Genomic DNA, 18,869 nt, shown 5'->3' on the forward strand with positions numbered 1-18,869 from the left:
ACAACTAAATTTTAATAAATAAATATTATTGTGTTATTTTAAAAAATTGTACAATTTCTTTATTAAAGATGCGTTGATTTTATGTTTAATTAGATTGGTAATATGGATATTGAATTTTTCTTCTTTTGTGAGAGCGATAAACAAAATAAAGAAATTAGACATTTAATAATAAAATTTGTTAATGTAATATTTGGTTGAAACTCACAAAAAAATATTTAAAAAAAAACATGAAAAGAAAATAAAATAAAAATAAGAAAATTAAAAAGATATATTTTAGTGAATGTATTAACTTATTAATATAGAATTTATTTAGAAATTCTATCTATTTTGCTAATATTTAATTTAGTAATAACCAATTTCATACAAATTTAATTATGTAAAATTTTAAATTAATTTTCATATCATTTAAAATATTTAAACTTTAAATTTACAAATGAGTTCCATAAATTTTATTGAAATCAACCAAATACAATGCAAAAAATATTATCGATATATAATTTAAGGTCATCGATTAAAGCTAACTTTTCATATAGAATTATAAAGTTACTGCTCCATGATAATTAATAATTATTTAAAATACATTCTTTATATATATTTTCTATATTTTATTTTATTTTTATAACAAAACTTACTTATTAATTTTTATTAGAGCAATACACATATTTCTTTCAAGAAAACGATTAAATTATACACACCTTTTTTAATTTTTAATTTTTAATACTAGACTGTTATGAATTTGATTGAATTTTCATAAGAGCACCATAAACTCTTTTTTTTGTACAGAAAAATCACCAAAAAGTTAGTGTGATATTCATATGTTAAAAGATTAAATTCATAATTTTATAAAATATATGTAACATATTATTAGATTAATTAAAAATATATCATAGAATTTTTTCTATTTTTATTTTTTTAGTTTTTAAAAGAAATGAAAACTCTTAATTTTTATAAAAAATTTATAAAATTTATAAAAAATTTATAAAATTTATAAAAAAATATTTACTTGCTACTATATAAAAAATTATTTTGTGTTCAGGCAATATTTTAGATACAAAAGATAAATTTAAAATAAATAAAGTAAAATTTTCTTATTTTTATTTTAAAACAAGTGACTTTTTATATAAATTAAAATATAAAAATATATATGTTAAAAAATTTAAGTTATAATTTTAAAAACATAGAAAAATTATTTTTTTATTTTATTTTAGAAAAACAATACAAGTAAAAACAGTTATATTTTCTGGGTTCATTTGAAAAGTTTTAGAGAACTAATATCTGTTTATTAGTTTTGATTACCTGAGTTAGTAAATATAATGAACATTTATATTTCATTTTATCCATTATAGTCTATTTACTTCTAGTACATTTTAATAATACAAATATTTTATCAAATTACAAGTTAAATTTTTAATACATAGAATGCCACATCACATCAACTTTTCAGTAATCTTTTTGCCAAACAAAATGGTATGAAGAATTTTTATAGAATTATAATAAAACTTCATACTGTTATTGACTAAAAATTCCAAGACAGAATGTAACTTGGCCACAAAACATGCATCAAAATTGAATCAGGTGGGCGAGGCAAAGCTGTTGGGCGTTTGAATTGATTTTTGTGGGACATCCTTAACCCCGCAGGCACCCAGCCGCACATTCTTCAACAAAAGTGTAATAAAACAACAGGTAAAAGATTTTTTATGTCAGTTCTCACCTGCAAAATACCCCACAGCCATATCCAACGTTTCACAATTTTCTCTTTATATTCATTACTTGGATCTTAATGGCCCATCCCCTGATTATTATTTTATTGTTTTCTTTTTTTCCAAATTTCCCCATGAATATTTCCAACACTTCTCTTTCTCAGGAAGGCAAAATACGATTTTTAAAGCATTTCATCTCTTTAAATTTTATTTTATTGAATCTTCTAATTTTATTTTATTTATTAAAAATATTTTTATTTTATTTTTATTTTTATTTTTATTAAAAATAAAATAATTTTTGTTAAAATAAAATAACAACATAAAACTAATAAAATAAATAAAAATTTATAAATATATATGTAAGAAATCTCTAGTAAAGTAATAAATATATTAGAATTCTATAAATCTATTTTAATATTTAAATATAATAATATTTTATTTTATATTTTAATATATTTTAAAACTTTACTTTTTTAACTTTACTTTAATAACAAATTTTGCCTTCTTTGGAACTGTTTCTTTTCCTATAAATAAAATTAAAAATATAAGTTAAGCCAAACTTAAACATCATGCCACAACAGTAATATCAAAATTATAAACAATATATTTTCCAAAAATTAAATCCTGGAAGAATCAGTTTTTTTATCAAGTTAAGTCAAACCTTTTACCAATAAAGTGAATTAGCCTCATATTATGAGACTGAAGTGCACACACCTTGGGAGCAAGTGGGTAAATTAAAAACTAACAAAAATATATTTTCTTCTTCTTTTATTTTTTAAATGCTTTTTTTCTCAAATTCTGTCCATTCTTTTACTATTACTGTCTACGTTCTTATAAAGAGAAGGCAAATACATATTTATACCCTAAAATTTTGATCATTTAATCAGTTTAATATTTTAATTATTTATTTAATTTAATAATTTTTTTTTATAATATTTTATACTTTTAATGTGTCCTCCTTCAATTCATCTACATGTATTGCATAAAAGTGTTGAAATATCACCAAAAAATAAAATTTATATGTATGTTAAGTTAATTTTAAAATTAGAAGTATTTAAATATTAAAAAAATAAAATTTAAATGTCTGTTAGATTAAATTAAAAATTTAAGTGTTAAATTAAGTAATCGATATAAATTCAAAAATATAAATATTTATTTCACCTAAAGAGAATGAATATTCTTTTCTTTTTAAAATATTTAATATATAATTTTCTAATCGAGCATTAAAATATTTAGAAACAGAAATTTAAATTTTATAAGAATATATAGAAATTCTTCCAAAAAAATTATATATAGAAATCTGAATAATATTAATACAAAGATCTATAAGAAATTCTCGAAGGAAAATAAAAAATATTTACGAAATTTATACAGTAAAATTTAAAACATAAAAAATATTAGTACTCTTTTTTTACTGAAATAGGTCCGGGGGGCGGTGGCCCCCTCTTTGCTTCCGTTTGTGTCCACCAATGCCTCCCACGATCGAGCAGGCCCAGATTTAGTGTCAAAATGATCCTCACTCTCTTCTTTCAACAGCTTAAAGCCAATGATTTCGCCGTCCTATCAAGCGTAGGTTTTGGCTTTTGAGCTTTGCTTGTTCATCATTTTCATTTTCATCTTTGTTTATTTTTCAATTGTTTCTTTTTGTTATTATTGTTGTTTATGAAATTTGATAAAAATAGGATTTGATGATACTCAATTGATAGTGCAAAGACAAACTTTTCGTGTTGTCGGCAAAAAGGTAATATTATACTTTTTTGGTAATTGGCTTTTTCATTTTTTTAATTCATAATTTTCTTTAGCAACTATTGTTGTGTTATGATGAGTTGCACCTCTTAATCTCGGATATTAATATGTATATATTTTTAAATTTATTTAAATTTATTTAATTATTTTTTGAAATAAAAACTTTCAAATAGATGATGAGTTCATATTATATATATATATAAGGCATTTTAATGATTTATCGGTATATTTTATATACATGATATGTGGAAATATGTGCTTATTATCTCACTTTAACTTTATTGTCTAGTTTTAGATACTAATAGCAAAAAATAGAGAATATAAGCTAAATATATATAATAGACCGATACTGCTGCGAAGTTTCAGAATAAAGATACGTTGACTACTAATTTTGTAGGTCTAACTGAAAAATACAAGGCCCACAAGAGAAAATTAATTAATCATTATGTAATTAAGGATAATTACTTTTAAGTTGTTTATTTTATTTAAGGTAGTCAAGATAATAATTACAACAGTATTATGTCTAGAATAGAACTCTAAAAAATGAATCTCTACAAGTAGTGGAGATTAGTTGAACAAGGCAGCACCTGTCTATCATTCTTCTCTCTACGAATCCACTACAATTCATCTCTTACAAACACTTAATTAGTTATCATTCTTCTCTCTACGAATCCACTACAATTCATCTCTTACAAACACTTAATTAGTTTTGCATTATTCTTTCAAAGATTAAAGAAGTTTTTCAGGATGCAGAAAGTAAGGATCAATCATCTTATACTTTGAAAAACTTCTAAATTTTGAGGAAGCTTTAATTTTATGTTTTATTTTTTATGTCTTTTTATTTAATTTTAATGACCGTTGGATTAAATATGTCAGGCTAATTTATATAAGTGTTTAATTTGGCTTTTTATTTATGTATGAACCTTATTTATTTATGAGTTTAATGAATGATTTCTTTACCTTCATAACTTTATTAGTTTCATCTATTATTGTTAATTGACCATCATATCAATTTGATAATAATATTTGTTATGAAAATCTTTAGGTTAAGAGTATTAGAAACATCATTTTTACTTTAATCTATGTTGGTATAAGAAATCTAAGTTGCATCATTAGCTTGAGTGACTTAGGAAAAAGGCACGAAACTACCTCATTCATTAGATTTTGACTTAAGAAAAAATAAGGAGATTACTAAGTATGAGCTAGACTAAATGCTATTTTCTCATATGGTTTACATTAATCATTCCATTTGCATATTTATTTTCTAGTTTATTTAAATTTTTTTATAAACTTTAAACTATTCTCAAAATATTGGCTTAGAATGCTTAGTATTTTTTTTTGATAGTTGGTCTTTATAGTATATGCTCTACAGTTTCTTATAAGATCGACCTCGTGGTGAACTTGCCCGTACTATCATTCGATTCGTACACTTGCGAGTACTAAGTTTGAGACATCAAGTTTTTGGCACCACTACCGATGAAACTATGTCAATATTATATTGATTAATTGTCAAAATTTTATTTCTTGTATTTTTGTGTGTTGCATGTTCATGTGTTTTTATTTTGTCTTTAAATTCTAATTTCTAAGTTCTTAAATTTGAAATTCTTCCTTTGATTTCGTATGCCTATCAGGAAAATAAGATCAGGTGATTCATCTCAAACTTCCTACAAGATCAGCTATTAAAAAGACAAAAGAAGACCAAGAAGTAGAGAGTGAGTTTGTACCTTTAAGAGGAGAAAAAGAATTTGAAGAAAAACTAGAAGAAGGATTTGAAGAAAAGGTTGAAATAATGACTAATGACCAAAGACAAGTAGCTATTGAAAGGCAAATGGCTATGAAGAATTATGCTCAGCCTGTAATTGGTAACACTACTTCATGCATAGTTCTAGGTGATGCATCTAGAAATTGTGAGCTTAAGAACATTAATTTTAATATGCTCCCTTCATTCTATGGTATGTCTAGTGAAGATGCATTCACATTTATTAGAAAATTTTATGCTATAGTTCATACATTTCTATTATCTGAACTAAATGAGGACCAATTAAGGATGAGATGTTTTTCTTACTCATTTAAAAAAAGTATAGTTAATGGCCTTACCTCCTGATTCTTTGAGAACTTAGGATAAAGTATATCAAAAAATTTATGAGTAAATTTTACTCACATCAAAAGACCAAGGAATTAAGGGCTAAAATTTTCAACTTTTATTAAAAAGATACTGAATCCTTTCATGAAGCATGAGATTGCTTCAAGTCACTTTTATTGCAATACCCACACCATGGATATCCATTTCTTGTAAGTAACCAATCATTCTATGATGATTTAATCCAACAATACTAATATATGGTTGATAATGTAGTAGGAGGTGCTATGCTGGAAAAATACTGCTGATGAGGTTTATGATATCTTTGAAATGTTAACAGCTAATTCGCAACAAAAGAGTGAGAACAAACAGAGTAAGAGTGAATGAAGTTGTGTCTAATAATGAGATGGCTATGAAAATAGCTAAATTAACTCAACAAGTTAAATTACTTACTTCAACTAAGAATGTAACAAGCAATGAAGTCTGTGGTATATGTGATGTTTATAGTCAGGTGCTAATGTTTGCTCGTCTTATGAGAATTTTACTGAAAATGATTAGGAACAGGTTAACTTGATAGAATCATATCAGTCTAGGTAAACTAGGAATAATCCATATTCCAACACTTACAATCCAAGTTGGAAGAACCATCCAAATTTTTCCTAGAGAAATAATGACCAAAACCCACCATAGTTATTGAGGAACCAAAATCAGCCCCAATATCAAAATCAAGAGCCTCGATTCCCAAGGAAATAAAATCCTCCATTCTAAAATCAAGGGCAAGCTCCTCAAAGAAAATCAAGCTTAGAGGAAATACTTCAATCTTTTATGACAACTACCCATGATAGAATGGAGATGAATGAAAAGAAAGCTAATTTCATAAAAGCTTCAATGAAGCGATTGAAAACTCAAATTAGGCAAATTGCTGAAGCTGTACAAGAAAATAAGAAAAGGAAATTGCCAAGTTAACCTTAGCAAGCTAAAGCTATCACTATTCTAAAGGATGGTAAGTTATTTGATAATAGTGTTGAAACTTTAATTGAGAAAGATTCTTCTTATGCAGGTAAATAAAAAAAAATGGACTAGTTGATATAGAAATAACTGAAGAAGGTGTACAAAAAGAAGGAAGAGCAAAACTCAATCTTCGGCAAAAGAAGAAAGAGAAAGAGGCATTTTCAAGACCTGAGTTCCATAAGCCAGCTGAAACTTACTAGCCTTCTATTCCATTCCCTAACAGATTGAAAAAAAGCAAACATAATAAGAAATTTTTTGAAATATTTAATATACGTTCTAAAGTTAACATTAATTTACACTTTTGGGGTGTTATTAGAAGTATGCTAGTCTATACCAAGTTCTTCAAGTAACTAAATTCTAATAAAAGAAGATATGGGAATAATGAGAAAGTTATAGTCTCTAAAATAGCAAGTGTCGTTCTCCAACAATAATTACCCCTTAAGATGAAAGATTTTGGGAGCTTTACCGTTGATATTACAATGGGGGATAAGAAAGTTGCTAAAGCCATGTTGGATTGGAAGCAAACATCAACTCGGTACCATACTCGATATATGCACAACTTGGCTTGGGAGAATTGAAACCAACTACCATGTCTTTACAACTAGTTGATAGGTCAATAAAATATCCAAGAGGCATAGTGGAAGATTTACTGATTCAGGTAGAAAAACTGATAATCCCTACTGACTTTATGGTTATTGATATGAAAAATACACCAGCAAGGGATAAGGAACATATAATACTCCTTGTAAACCTTTCATGGCAACTACCAAAACAGTTATCAATATGCATAATGGGAAGCTGACTATGACAGTCTTGAGAGAGACTGTAGAATTTAAAGTGTTTGATTCTCTAACTCTATCTCCTAGTACTTCAATTGATTAATGTTCATATGTTGATTGTCTGGATTATTTTATCTATGAAACATACTTACATGATAGGGATGATAAGTTAGAAGTTGCATTAACATTGAAAAAAAATAGAAAAAACTTAAATAAAAAAGTCTTAGACTTTCGTGATAAGTTATATAAAGTTGTTCCAATGTCACTTAACAAAAGCATTATTGAACTTTTAGATTCTCCCATTGAAAATGAATTAGAATTATAAATGAACCACCTAAACTTGAGCTTAAGGAGTTGCCTAACACACTTAAATATGTCTTCTTAGGAGAAGGGAATACGTACCCAGTAATTGTAGCTTTTGATCTTTCTCATTCAGAAGAAGAGGCAACTATTAGAGAATTAAGAAGACTTAAAAAGGCCATTGGATGGAAAATTTCTGAAATTAAAGGCATTAGTCCAACGATGTGTATGTATAAGATTATTTTAGAGGATAATGCTAAAGTTGTTAAAGATATCCAAAGAATGCTTAATCCTAACATGAAAGAGGTGGTGAAAAAGTAATTCCAAAAAAATTATTGGATGAGGGTATTATATACCCTATAGCTTATAGTAATTGGGTAAACCATGTTCATGTAATACCTAAAAATTCAAGTATTGCAATTGTTAAGAATGAAAAGGGGAGTTAGTTCCCACAAGGATGACTACAGGATAGAGAATGTGTATTGATTATAAGAAGCTAAATGCTGAAACAAAGAAGGATAATTTTTCTGTTCCTTTTATTGATCAAATTTTAGAACGTTTAGCAGGACATGGATTTTACTATTTTCTTGATGGACTTTCAGGCTGTTATCAAGTACCTATTGTACCTAAAGATCAAGAAAATACAACTTTGATATGTCCTTTTAGAACACACCTATGATTTCTATTTTCTCTTATATGTTAGAAGACTGCATTAAGGTATTTGTAGATGATTTTTCAGTTTTTTGATCCTCATTTGATGCATGTCTAATAAACTTGACTCATCTTCTTGAAATATGCATTGAGTGTAATTTGACTTTGGGTTAGGAAAAGAGCCATTTCATGGTTAAATATGGTATTATGCTAGGACATGTAGTTTCTAGTAAAGGTACTGAAGCCAACAAGGCAAAAATTGATTTAATTACTAAATTGCCCCCGCCTACTTCCGTAAAGGACATTAGAAGTTTTCTTGGCTATGCAGGATTTTATAGATTTTTTATTAAAGACTTTTCTAAAATTGCTCATCCTTTAACTGAGTTGCTGGCTAAGGATATTAACTTTATTTTTTGATGATGCATGTCTTTTTACTTTTAATACTTTGAAAGAAAAATTGACTAGTGCACTTGTTGTTATGGCACCTGATTAGTCTCTTCCCTTTGAAATAATGTGTAATGCATCTGATTATGCTATAGGAACAGTTCTCTGCCAAAGAGTTGATAAAGCTTTATATGTCATATATTATGCTAACAAAACTCTTGATGCTGCCCAAATGAACTATTCAACAATTGAAAAAAAATTGTAGCTGTTGTATTTTCATTGGACAAATTTAGATTTTACCTGGTAGGATCTAAAGTTATTGTGCACTCAGATCATGTAGTTCTGAGATATCTTTTAACTGAGCCTGATGCTAAATCACGACTTATTAGGTGGGTGCTCTTATTGCAAGAATTTGATATAGAAATAAAAGATAAAAAGGGTAGTGAAAATGTGGTTGTTGATCACTTTTCTAGGTTGATTTCTGGTTTTGATAATCTCGGTTTAAAAAAAATAATTAATGAGACCTTTCCTGATGAACAATTGTTTATGGTAAATCATGAGCCATGGTATGCTGACATTGTAAAATACTTGGCTTGTGGTATTATGAGACCTTATTTAATATGGCAAATAAAGAAAAGACTTTTGTCTGTGTGTAGGCATACTTATTAGGATGACCCGTATTTGTTTAAATATTATTTGAATCAAATGATGAGAAGATGTGTTCCTAAGGATGAGCAACAAAGCATTCTTACTTTTTGCCATGAGATGCATTGTGGAGGTCATTTCGATGGTAAGAAAACAACCTATAAGGTTCTTTAATCAAGTTTCTTTTGGCCTTTATTATTTAAGAATGCTCATATTTTTTGTGCTAAATATAATAAATACCAAAGAAGCTGAAATATTAGTAAAATGAATGAATTGCCTTAAATTTTTAATCTTGTGGTTGAATTGTTTGATCAATAGGGCATTGATATTATGGGACCTTTTTCACCTCCTCATGGATATGAATGTATACTTGTGGTTGTTGCCTATATGTCTAAATGGGTAGAAACAATTGCTATCTGAACTAATGATGTTAATATTGTATGCAAATTTGTAAAGGACAATATTTTTAGCAGGTTTAGAACACTTAAAGCAATCATTACTGATGGGAGAACCCATTTTTGTAAGAAGAAATTTGGCGCCTTACTTAAAAAATATTGAGTAACTCATAGATTTGCAATTCCTTATCACCCACAAATATTAGGACGGGTGGAGGTTAGTAATAGGAAAATTAAGTTAGTACTTGAGAAATCAGTGCGCCCATCTGGAAAAGATTAGGCTGTACACTTAAATAATGCCTTTCGGGCGTATCACACGGTTTATAAAACACCAATTTGAATGAGTCCTTATAGACTAGTTTATAGCAAGGCTTGTCATTTGCCGGTCGAATTAGAACATAAAACCTATTGGGCTATTAAGGAGCCTAATATGGACTTAACCAAGGTAGGAGAAGAGTGCCTATTGCACTTAAACAAGCTAGAAGAAATACATAGTAAGGCATATGAGAATACCAAACTATACAAAGAAAGGATCAAGAGGCAACAAGACAAGAATTTATTGCGTAAGTCTTTTGTCCATGGAATTAAAGTTCTATTATTTAACTCGCGTTTTAAAATTTTTCCAAGAAAGCTTAGATCAAGATGGAATGACCCTTTCGAAGTAGTGACGGTATTCTGCCATGGGGCAGTGGCATTATGTAACAATAAAACACATGAACAATTCAAAGTAAATGGCCAGCGTTTAAAGCCTTACTATGAAGGAATGGCTTATGGACATGAAGAAATGGCTTATGGATATGAAGTGGAGTGCATTGATGCACCACCAATTTGACAATGTCTAGCTATAGACAATAAATTTAGCACTTGTATATTACATCTTTTTTATTTTTATTATTCTATGTTTTCAGTTTTAATTCAAGTGTTTTTCTTATTATTTTTAAGAACTTGCAAGAGATTCAAGCATCCTAGCACCTACATAATCATCAAGTCAAAAGAGGAACTTCATGTGGTAACACTAAATTCATTAGTTAATATTGTGCTTCAAATATCCATGAAATTTTATGTACTACATGAGTGTTATTTATTTTCATAGTTATTTAGTTATATAGCATATAAACAAAGATAATGTTGATTTTTGCATAAAAAAGGCAATTAAAATTATGAGTATGCAAGGCATCTTGATGTATGTTTTGTTGAGTAACCAGATTCATTCATTACCCATGTTTGTATTTGCATAAAAAGGCATGACATCTCAAGAAAGAAAATAGTCCCCAAGTATGAATATAAGAATCCAAGGGGTGTAAAGAAAAAAAAGTATAAGAGCTTGAAAAGTAAGTGAAAATATTAATGCCTATTGATCTCTTAATTATGAATGAAGGTTTTGCCTCTTGAATAAGGTTATTATAATTTAGATTGTGCATCATAATTATATTTATTGAGAATGAGTTAGGCTATTTATTGTGAAACATATGCAGATCATAAGTACTTGAATCTTTTGACTAACTATGATTGAGTTTACATCTTTTTAAGAAAACTTTACAATTCAAGTTTTCTTGGGTTGGTATAGTTTCTGCATTATTGAGATTCTCTTGTATAGTTTTTGCATTATTGAGATTCTCTTTAGTAATACCTTTGAGCTAAGTATGAATTGCTTCATTCTTTTTGCAAAGATTAAATCTTAAGTTGCTATTTACTTGAGGACAAGTAAAGATTTAAGTGTGGGGGTAATTGATAGGTTCATATTATGTATATATATTTAAGGCATTTTAGTGATTTATCGGTATATTTTATATACATAATATGTGGAAATATGTAGTTATTACCTCACTTTAGCCTTATTGTCTAATTTCAAGTATTAATAGCCAAAAGGGAGAATATGAGCTAAATCTATATAAATGGGCTTAAATTGGACCGTTGCTGCAGAGTTTCAGAATAAAGGCACGTGACTACTAATTTTGTCGAAAAATACAAGGCCCATAAGGGAAAATTAATTAGTTATTATATAATTAAGGATAATTACTTTAAGTTGTTTATTTTATCTAGAATAATCAAGAGGATAACTATAACAATATTGTGCCTAGAGAAGCACTCTAAAAAAGGAATCTCTATAAGTAGTGGAGATCAGTTGAATAAGGCGGTACATGTCTATCATTCTTCTCTCTGCGAATTCTCTACAGTTCATCTTCTATAAATACTTAGTTAGTTTTGCATTAATTTTTTAAAGATCAAAGAGGATAACTATAGCAGTGTTGTGACATTAGTAGATTGAATTAAAGAGATAAGCAAAAAAATATCTTTTGACTTCAAAATTTTATAATATTCAGTATATATTTTCTTTCGAACAAAGAGAAGTATGTGGTTACACATCATGATAAAAAATAAATTTTACCGTTAAAAAATTTCAATTCATAATCATTTAACCATCTTCATTATGATCAGTTATCATTATCTTGTTGTTCGTATTTGTTGAACGAATGAATTCTATAAATGATATATAATATCATATTCTATCTCTAAAGAAGAGAAAATATATACACATTTACATCTTCCTAATCATGAGATAAATTAGAAAGCAATTCTATTCTAAGAAAATAACAATCAGCCTATGCAGGAATCAGCCTATACAGAAAACTAAATCAGTCTATACAGGAAACTATATCAGCCTATAATTAAGGCCAATAATCAAGGAATTCATTCTATAATCAAGGAGCTAATTCTGACACTCCCCCTCAAGTTGGTGCGTGGATATCTAACATGCCCAACTTATTAACCATATCATGAAAAATCTTCCCAGACACTGCATTAGTTAATATATCAGCTAGCTGTTGTTCGAGTTGAGAAATGAGAACTGTACAATCTTTTGATTGAGCTTTTCTTTAATGAAGTGACGATCAACAACGTGTTTGGTACGATCGTATTGTAAGGGATTTTGGGCAATGTCCAGGGCAACCTTGTTATTGTAATAAAGTTTCATTAGACTTGCATTATCTATCCCCAAAGATTGTAGGACACTTTTAATCCACAATAACTCACATAAACCATATGCCATTCCTCTGAATTCAACTTCCGCACTTGATTGTGCTACAACTTTTTATTTTTTACTTCTCCAAGTAACCATATTTCCTTCTACAAAAGTAAAGTATCATGAAGTAGATCGTCTTGTTGATTGTCACCTACCCAATCAGCATCAGTGTACCCTGTAATGTCTGGTATACTATGTTCTTATATTATTCACTAGGTGTATGCATGAATTGACTCATAACACTCACAACATATGCTATATCGGGCGTTGTGCGAGTCAAATATATTAATCTTTCAACCAGTCGTTGATAACGTCCCACATCTGTTAGAACTTGTTCTGAGAACAAACTGAGTTTATGATTTACTTCTATCAGCGTTTCAACTGGTTTGCAATCAAGCATTCCAGTTTCAGTCAGCAAATCAAGAATGTACTTCCTTTGTGAAAGGAAAATTCCTTTTTCTGATCTTGTTATCTCAATTCCTAAAAAATATTTAAGATGTCCAAGATCCTTCATTTTAAATTCACTACCCAAATATTCCTACAATAACTTCATTTCACAAGGATCATCTCTAGTCAAGATCATATCATCAACATACACTATTAAACCGTTACCTTCCCTTCTTTATGTTTGATAAATAAAGTATGGTCAGCATTACTTTGTTTATAACCGAATGTCTTCATTGCTGAAGTGAACCTCCCAAACCAATATCGAGGTGATTGTTTAAGGTCGTACAATGCCTCTTTCAGCTTACAAACTTCACCTTTATATGAAGTATTATGTTTTACTCCTGGTGGTAGCTCCATGTAGACTTCTTCTTCTAAATCTCCATTAAGAAAAGTATTTTTAACATCAAATTGATGTAAAGGCCAATCTTGATTTGCTGCTATAGAAATTAGAACACGAATTTTGTTGAGTTTGTCCACTGGTGTGAAAGTCTCTTGATAATCTATTTCGTACTTCTGTGTAAAACCTTTCGCGACTAAGCTTGCCTTATATTTGTCAATGCTTCCATCTGATTTGAGTTTGACAGTGTAAACCCATATGCAACTAACCATCTTTTTCTTTTGGGTAATGGAACGAGATCCCATGTACAATTCTTTTGTAAAGCCTCCATTTCTTCATCCATTGCTTTTGTCCATTTTGGATCTGCTAAGGCATCTTGCACACTACTAAGAATAGATACTTGGGATAATTGATTAGTAACAAGTGCATATGAACTAGACAATCTATGTGTCCAAAGGTAATTACCAATTGGATATCTAACATTGGTTCTAAGATCAAGTTCATATTATTTCTTTAGTATACTTTATTTGATCTTTGTGGATATCTAGAAGGAAAATTTTTAGTATAAATGTTTATTTCATTAAACTCATCAAATATAGGACTTGGGTTTACCTGGGTGGAAATATTGATATCCAATACATTCTGCGATGATTCTTCGACCAATGGTGGTGATTCTGTAGAAGATACTGGCAATTGTAAGTCTCTAGAAGAAACTAATAACTCTTTATCCCTCCCTTCTTCAGGAACTTGTTGATTATTATGCCAAAGACTTTCACTCATTTCTTCCAGAATTGGAAAATCTGTCAGATTTTCTTGTGATAGAGTTTCCTTGTTAAGAATCTCCCCCTGAGGCTGAGTATCCTATTTTAGATCATTCAAAAGGAAAAGTTATCGACCTTTTCAAAATAGTATGGTTCTGATTCATGAAAGGACACATCCAAGGTTCACATGTATTCTTTTTGTGAGTGGATCATAGCAACGATAACCTTTTTGAAAGTCCGAGTAACCAACAAATACACATCATTTTGCGCAACGATCAAGTTTGTTATGCATTGTGTTACACATGTTTATATGCCTAATTACTTCTATTTTCGTGCATAGTTTTCTTGTTTTATGCCAGAATCACCTGTGTTTTGGTTCCTTTCATGTTTCAGGTGATCAATGATGGACATTATCAATATTTGAGGGTGATACGTGCGAATATGGACCAGAATCCATCAAAATTGAATAAAGGCCAGTATTTCAAGGTTGAGCACGGCCTGGACTCTAGCCGTGTTGAACCATCGAACTTTGATCCTCAGATATGGCCTTTCGACATGATTTTCGAGGCCACCACGGTCTCCATCACGACCCGTGGTGGCTCAGCACCAGCGAGGGCACGGTCAGGGAGCAGAGGATGAAATTCGGGACTCGGAGGTCCAGCACGGCCTGGACTCCACCCGTGCTAACTAGCACGGGCTTGACCACGGCCGTGCTGAGACATTTATATAGGCAAATTTGATTTCTTTTGTGGGGACTCGGTTTTCTAACTTTGGATCTCATATATGCGCGCGAGCCACCTCTTTCCAGACTTCGCCATTCAACTTTGGGAGACCATTTCGCATATTGAAGGATGAATTTCAGTGGTTCAAGCATCACATTAAAGATCAAAAGTGGATTTTGAGGCATACAAGAGGAAATTCGAGGTTCATTATTCAAATTTGGAGATTTAAGATTGTTCATATGATTTGAAGAAGAAGGGTGTACATGTTTCAAATTTCCTCTTCTGCACTTATTCCTTATTTTGTGTTATTCGTTAGCATGAGTAGCTAGAGCTATTGAACCTATTAGGGTTCCCTTATTTGTTGGATTGCACTTAATGTTTATGAGATTTTGATTATCAATGCTTGTATTCTTCTTGCTTTTAGTATTAATAAGATATCACATTATTCATGAGATGTTGTGAATTGTGTTGTTTAGATTGCTTTCTGCAATTGAGAAATTCATTTAGTAGTTTGAAATCTGAATAGCAAGAACTGGTTAATGATCACTTAGAGATAAGGATAGTTAACTAGCCAGATTAAGAATTAACAACTCTTAATAGCGGTGGATTAATCTTAAGGCTAACCTAAATCAATCATAGGAAGAGATTCTGTCGTTTAGGTTATTAGGCTTAGGAATTTAGTGTTCATGAGAGGGAACTCGAATTCAATTTAGGATCTGCTCATGGGTAATCACAATTGGTAATCAATCTAATATCTACTTTCACTAAAATCCAACTAGCTTAGATCCCCCGTGGGTTTGCTTTCTTTCCTTGATTATTTCACTAAACCTTTGCAGATTGCTTGACATTTAGCTAATCATAGATTAGTAACTTCATCACTATTATTTAAGGTTAGATAACGCAAGACGCTGGAGTAGTTCTAGGCTCACCCTTTCCTAAGAATACGACCTTGATACTCGCCATTAATGCTAGTCTGCATCGATAGGTTCACTGCTTTAGATTGTAGCTGCATAATTAGCTCATCATAGTACCTTCGGAATGTGGATATATATACTGTACAACCAAATATCCTACATTCAAGATTTGGGACATGTAGAGAGAAGAAAGTTTGCATATTTTGTTGAGGAGTTTGAAAATCAATTACTCGAGAAAGAACTTGATTAATTAGATACAAATAGTAGATTTCACAGCTTCCCCCAGTAAAAACGAGGCATCTTCAATCTACCTATTTTTTCTCTCTGCCAAGCCATTTTGTTACGGGGTATAGGTACTCGAAGTATGATGATGAATCCCTCGTTCGCTTAAGAACTTTCCATAAGTAGTATCCAAGACTTCTAATGCATTGTCTATTTTTTGCCAAACAAGAATTTGCCTTTGATATTGAGTGCTCACCATATTATGAAATTCCTGAAAAGCTATAGATACATCACTTTTCTTATGAAGTAGGGATGCCCATGTCATCCTAGTGCACTCATCAATGAATGTAACAAAATAATATATTTTAGAAAAAGAAGGAACTTTTGTAAGATCCCATACATCAGAGTGTATAATCATAAAAGGTTCAGAACATTTATTCAAACTTGGAAAATAAGAAATATGATAGCTTTTGGCCAATTCACAAACAACACAAATAAAATTTGAAACATTCAAATTCGAAAAAATATACGGTTGCAATTTCTTTAGATATCCAAATGAAACATGTCCCAATCTTCAATGCCATAACCAAACAGCTGCTTGAGCTTTATCTCTACTACTCATTTGACATGCATGAATAATTTTTTCTTTCCTTTTTCGGTCAAATCCAAGTAATAGAGTTTGTTCCTGTTAACACCATAACCAAGAATCCTCCGGGTCAGAATGTCCTCAGAAACACAAAAAGAAGACCAGAAAGTTACAGTACAAGCAAGAGAAGAGGTTATTTGGCTAACTGATAAAAGATTTTATTCAAGAGATGGGATAATCAAGACAGTATCTAGAGTAAGGGTAGTAGATAAGATGGCATATCCTTCTCCAGTGATTGGAAAAGTAACACCATTAGCTGTAAATACAACTGATTGAGGCGATGGACGAATGCATTTTAATTGTTATGAATATCTAGTTATATGACCAGATGCACCTGCATCAATAATCTAAGTAATATTCTTAGAAGCTGTGGAAAAAGCATTTGTCTTACCAACAATACCTGAGTGAGCGACATTTGCTATAGGTTGTGATTTATTCTCCAGATTTTGTTTGACTTCTTTTGTGTCTGTCATCATAACCTTTGCTGCAATCTTCTTTCTTAGTTTCTTTGAGAAGTCCCACTATTCAGGATAGCCAACAATCTCATAGAATTTTTATTTTGAATGTCCTGTTTCACCACAATCACTACAAATAAAAAAATTAGACTTGGCACTCCGATTTTTTACTAAGCCACATGACACTGATGGTTGAGTTCTCTTGGAAACCATAACTGAACTTTCAAATATGATTCTAGATCCTCCCATTGTAAGTTTTTATTGGCAATCTCTTCTGACATATGCATAAGTACTCTCCAGATAAAAATTAGGATCAAGCTCACTCAAAAAGATATGGACCCGAAGCCTAAACATTGCAGAATGCATTTGGACCAGCCCTTCAACTGTTCCTTCTTAAGAGATCATTCGATGATCTATTTCTTGAAAAATAGCAACAAGTTCATTATAGTATATGGATAGTGGTATACCATTATGTGTAGTAGAGAAGGACTTCCTGTTCAATTCAAAAACACAAGTCTCATCCGATCCGTCATAGAAGGTCTTTACTACTGCTTCCTAGATTTCTTTAGCGGTTGAGAGACAAATGAACCGCTGCATCAATAATGGATTCATTGATTCAATAAGCCAGCTTTTCACTTTATGATTTTCGGTGATCCATGTTGCATAACTAGGATCTTCGAGTGGTGGTTTCTTTATTTCTCCAGTGAGATATCCAGCCTTATTTCGAGACCCAATATGCATCTCCAAGAGTTGAGGCCATAGTGGGTAATTCGTTTCATCAAGTATAATACTGATAAGGAATGAAGAATTATCTTGGTAGATGATTATCGGTTGTGTTTGGTTTGTTTGTATAACTGGGATAATGGGATTAGTAGTAATTTCAGCCATTTAGATTACTGAGTTTTTTTTTTCAAGTAAGAAAGAAAAAAAATGGTGGTGGTTTCACGATACAACATTCAGGAGCAAACGCTTCTCTGATACCATGTTGAACGAGTGAATTTTGTAAATGATATATTGTATCATATTCTATCTCTAAAGAAGAGGAAATATATACATATTTACATCTTCCGAATCATGAGCTAAATTAAGAAGTAATTCTATTCTGAGGAAATAATAATCAGCCTATATAGGAAACTAAATCAGCCTATATAAGAAACTATAATCAGCCTATAATCAAGGCCAATAATCAAGGACCTAATTCTGACAGTATTTGATAATATGAATACAGAGTTTAGAAACTAAAAATGTCATTATTTTGAGCGTCAAATCGATCTCATCAAATCAGTGACCTATAAATTACGATTTAATAGTCGGACAATGAAATTAAGATTTGTTAAGCTCTAAATTCATGTTATCATATACAAACAATATAATAATGATGGCTGATTAGAGTAAAGATTGTTAAATCCTCGCGAATCAAAATTTTTTCACAATTTATAACCACCTATATCTCATTATCTAAAAAGGAATATACTAAAAGTTGTAAAAGTATAACAGTACATCTAATTTCTTTTTACTTATTTCTACATTAAATGTTATGGTTAAATTCAAGTTTTGTGATAGCAACACTCCGACCATGAAATTGTGATTTTTTTCAATACAACAATTCTTTATTAAGAAAAATATTATTAAGAAACCAATAAGAGACCATC

General features: G+C 30.1%; 1 protein-coding gene, 1 long non-coding RNA gene and 1 other non-coding gene across 3 annotated transcripts; 2 read left to right on the forward strand and 1 right to left on the reverse strand.

Annotated features, from left to right (window-relative positions):
• Nucleotides 1-4,035: 4,035 nt before the first annotated feature.
• LOC125369757 lies at nucleotides 4,036-5,312 on the forward strand. The gene is made up of 2 exons (XR_007215458.1): nucleotides 4,036-4,202; nucleotides 5,078-5,312. It is a non-coding gene; the product is annotated as an uncharacterized LOC125369757 (long non-coding RNA).
• A 309-nt stretch (nucleotides 5,313-5,621) lies between these two features.
• On the reverse strand, nucleotides 5,622-5,729 carry LOC112536660. The gene has a single exon (XR_003080631.1). It is a non-coding gene; the product is annotated as a small nucleolar RNA R71 (small nucleolar RNA).
• A 4,392-nt stretch (nucleotides 5,730-10,121) lies between these two features.
• On the forward strand, nucleotides 10,122-10,523 carry LOC107262214. The gene has a single exon (XM_015726649.1). It carries the CDS (start codon nucleotides 10,122-10,124, stop codon nucleotides 10,521-10,523), a length of 402 nt encoding a protein of 133 aa, XP_015582135.1.
• Nucleotides 10,524-18,869: the final 8,346 nt, after the last annotated feature.

Source organism: Ricinus communis, chromosome 4 (assembly GCF_019578655.1).
Source record: "Ricinus communis isolate WT05 ecotype wild-type chromosome 4, ASM1957865v1, whole genome shotgun sequence".
Lineage (NCBI taxonomy): Eukaryota > Viridiplantae > Streptophyta > Magnoliopsida > Malpighiales > Euphorbiaceae > Ricinus > Ricinus communis.

Coding starts and splice junctions, on each gene's coding strand:
- LOC107262214 (XM_015726649.1), top strand. CDS start 10,122: ATGGACTTAACCAAGGTAGGAGAAGAGTGCCTATTGCACTTAAACAAG.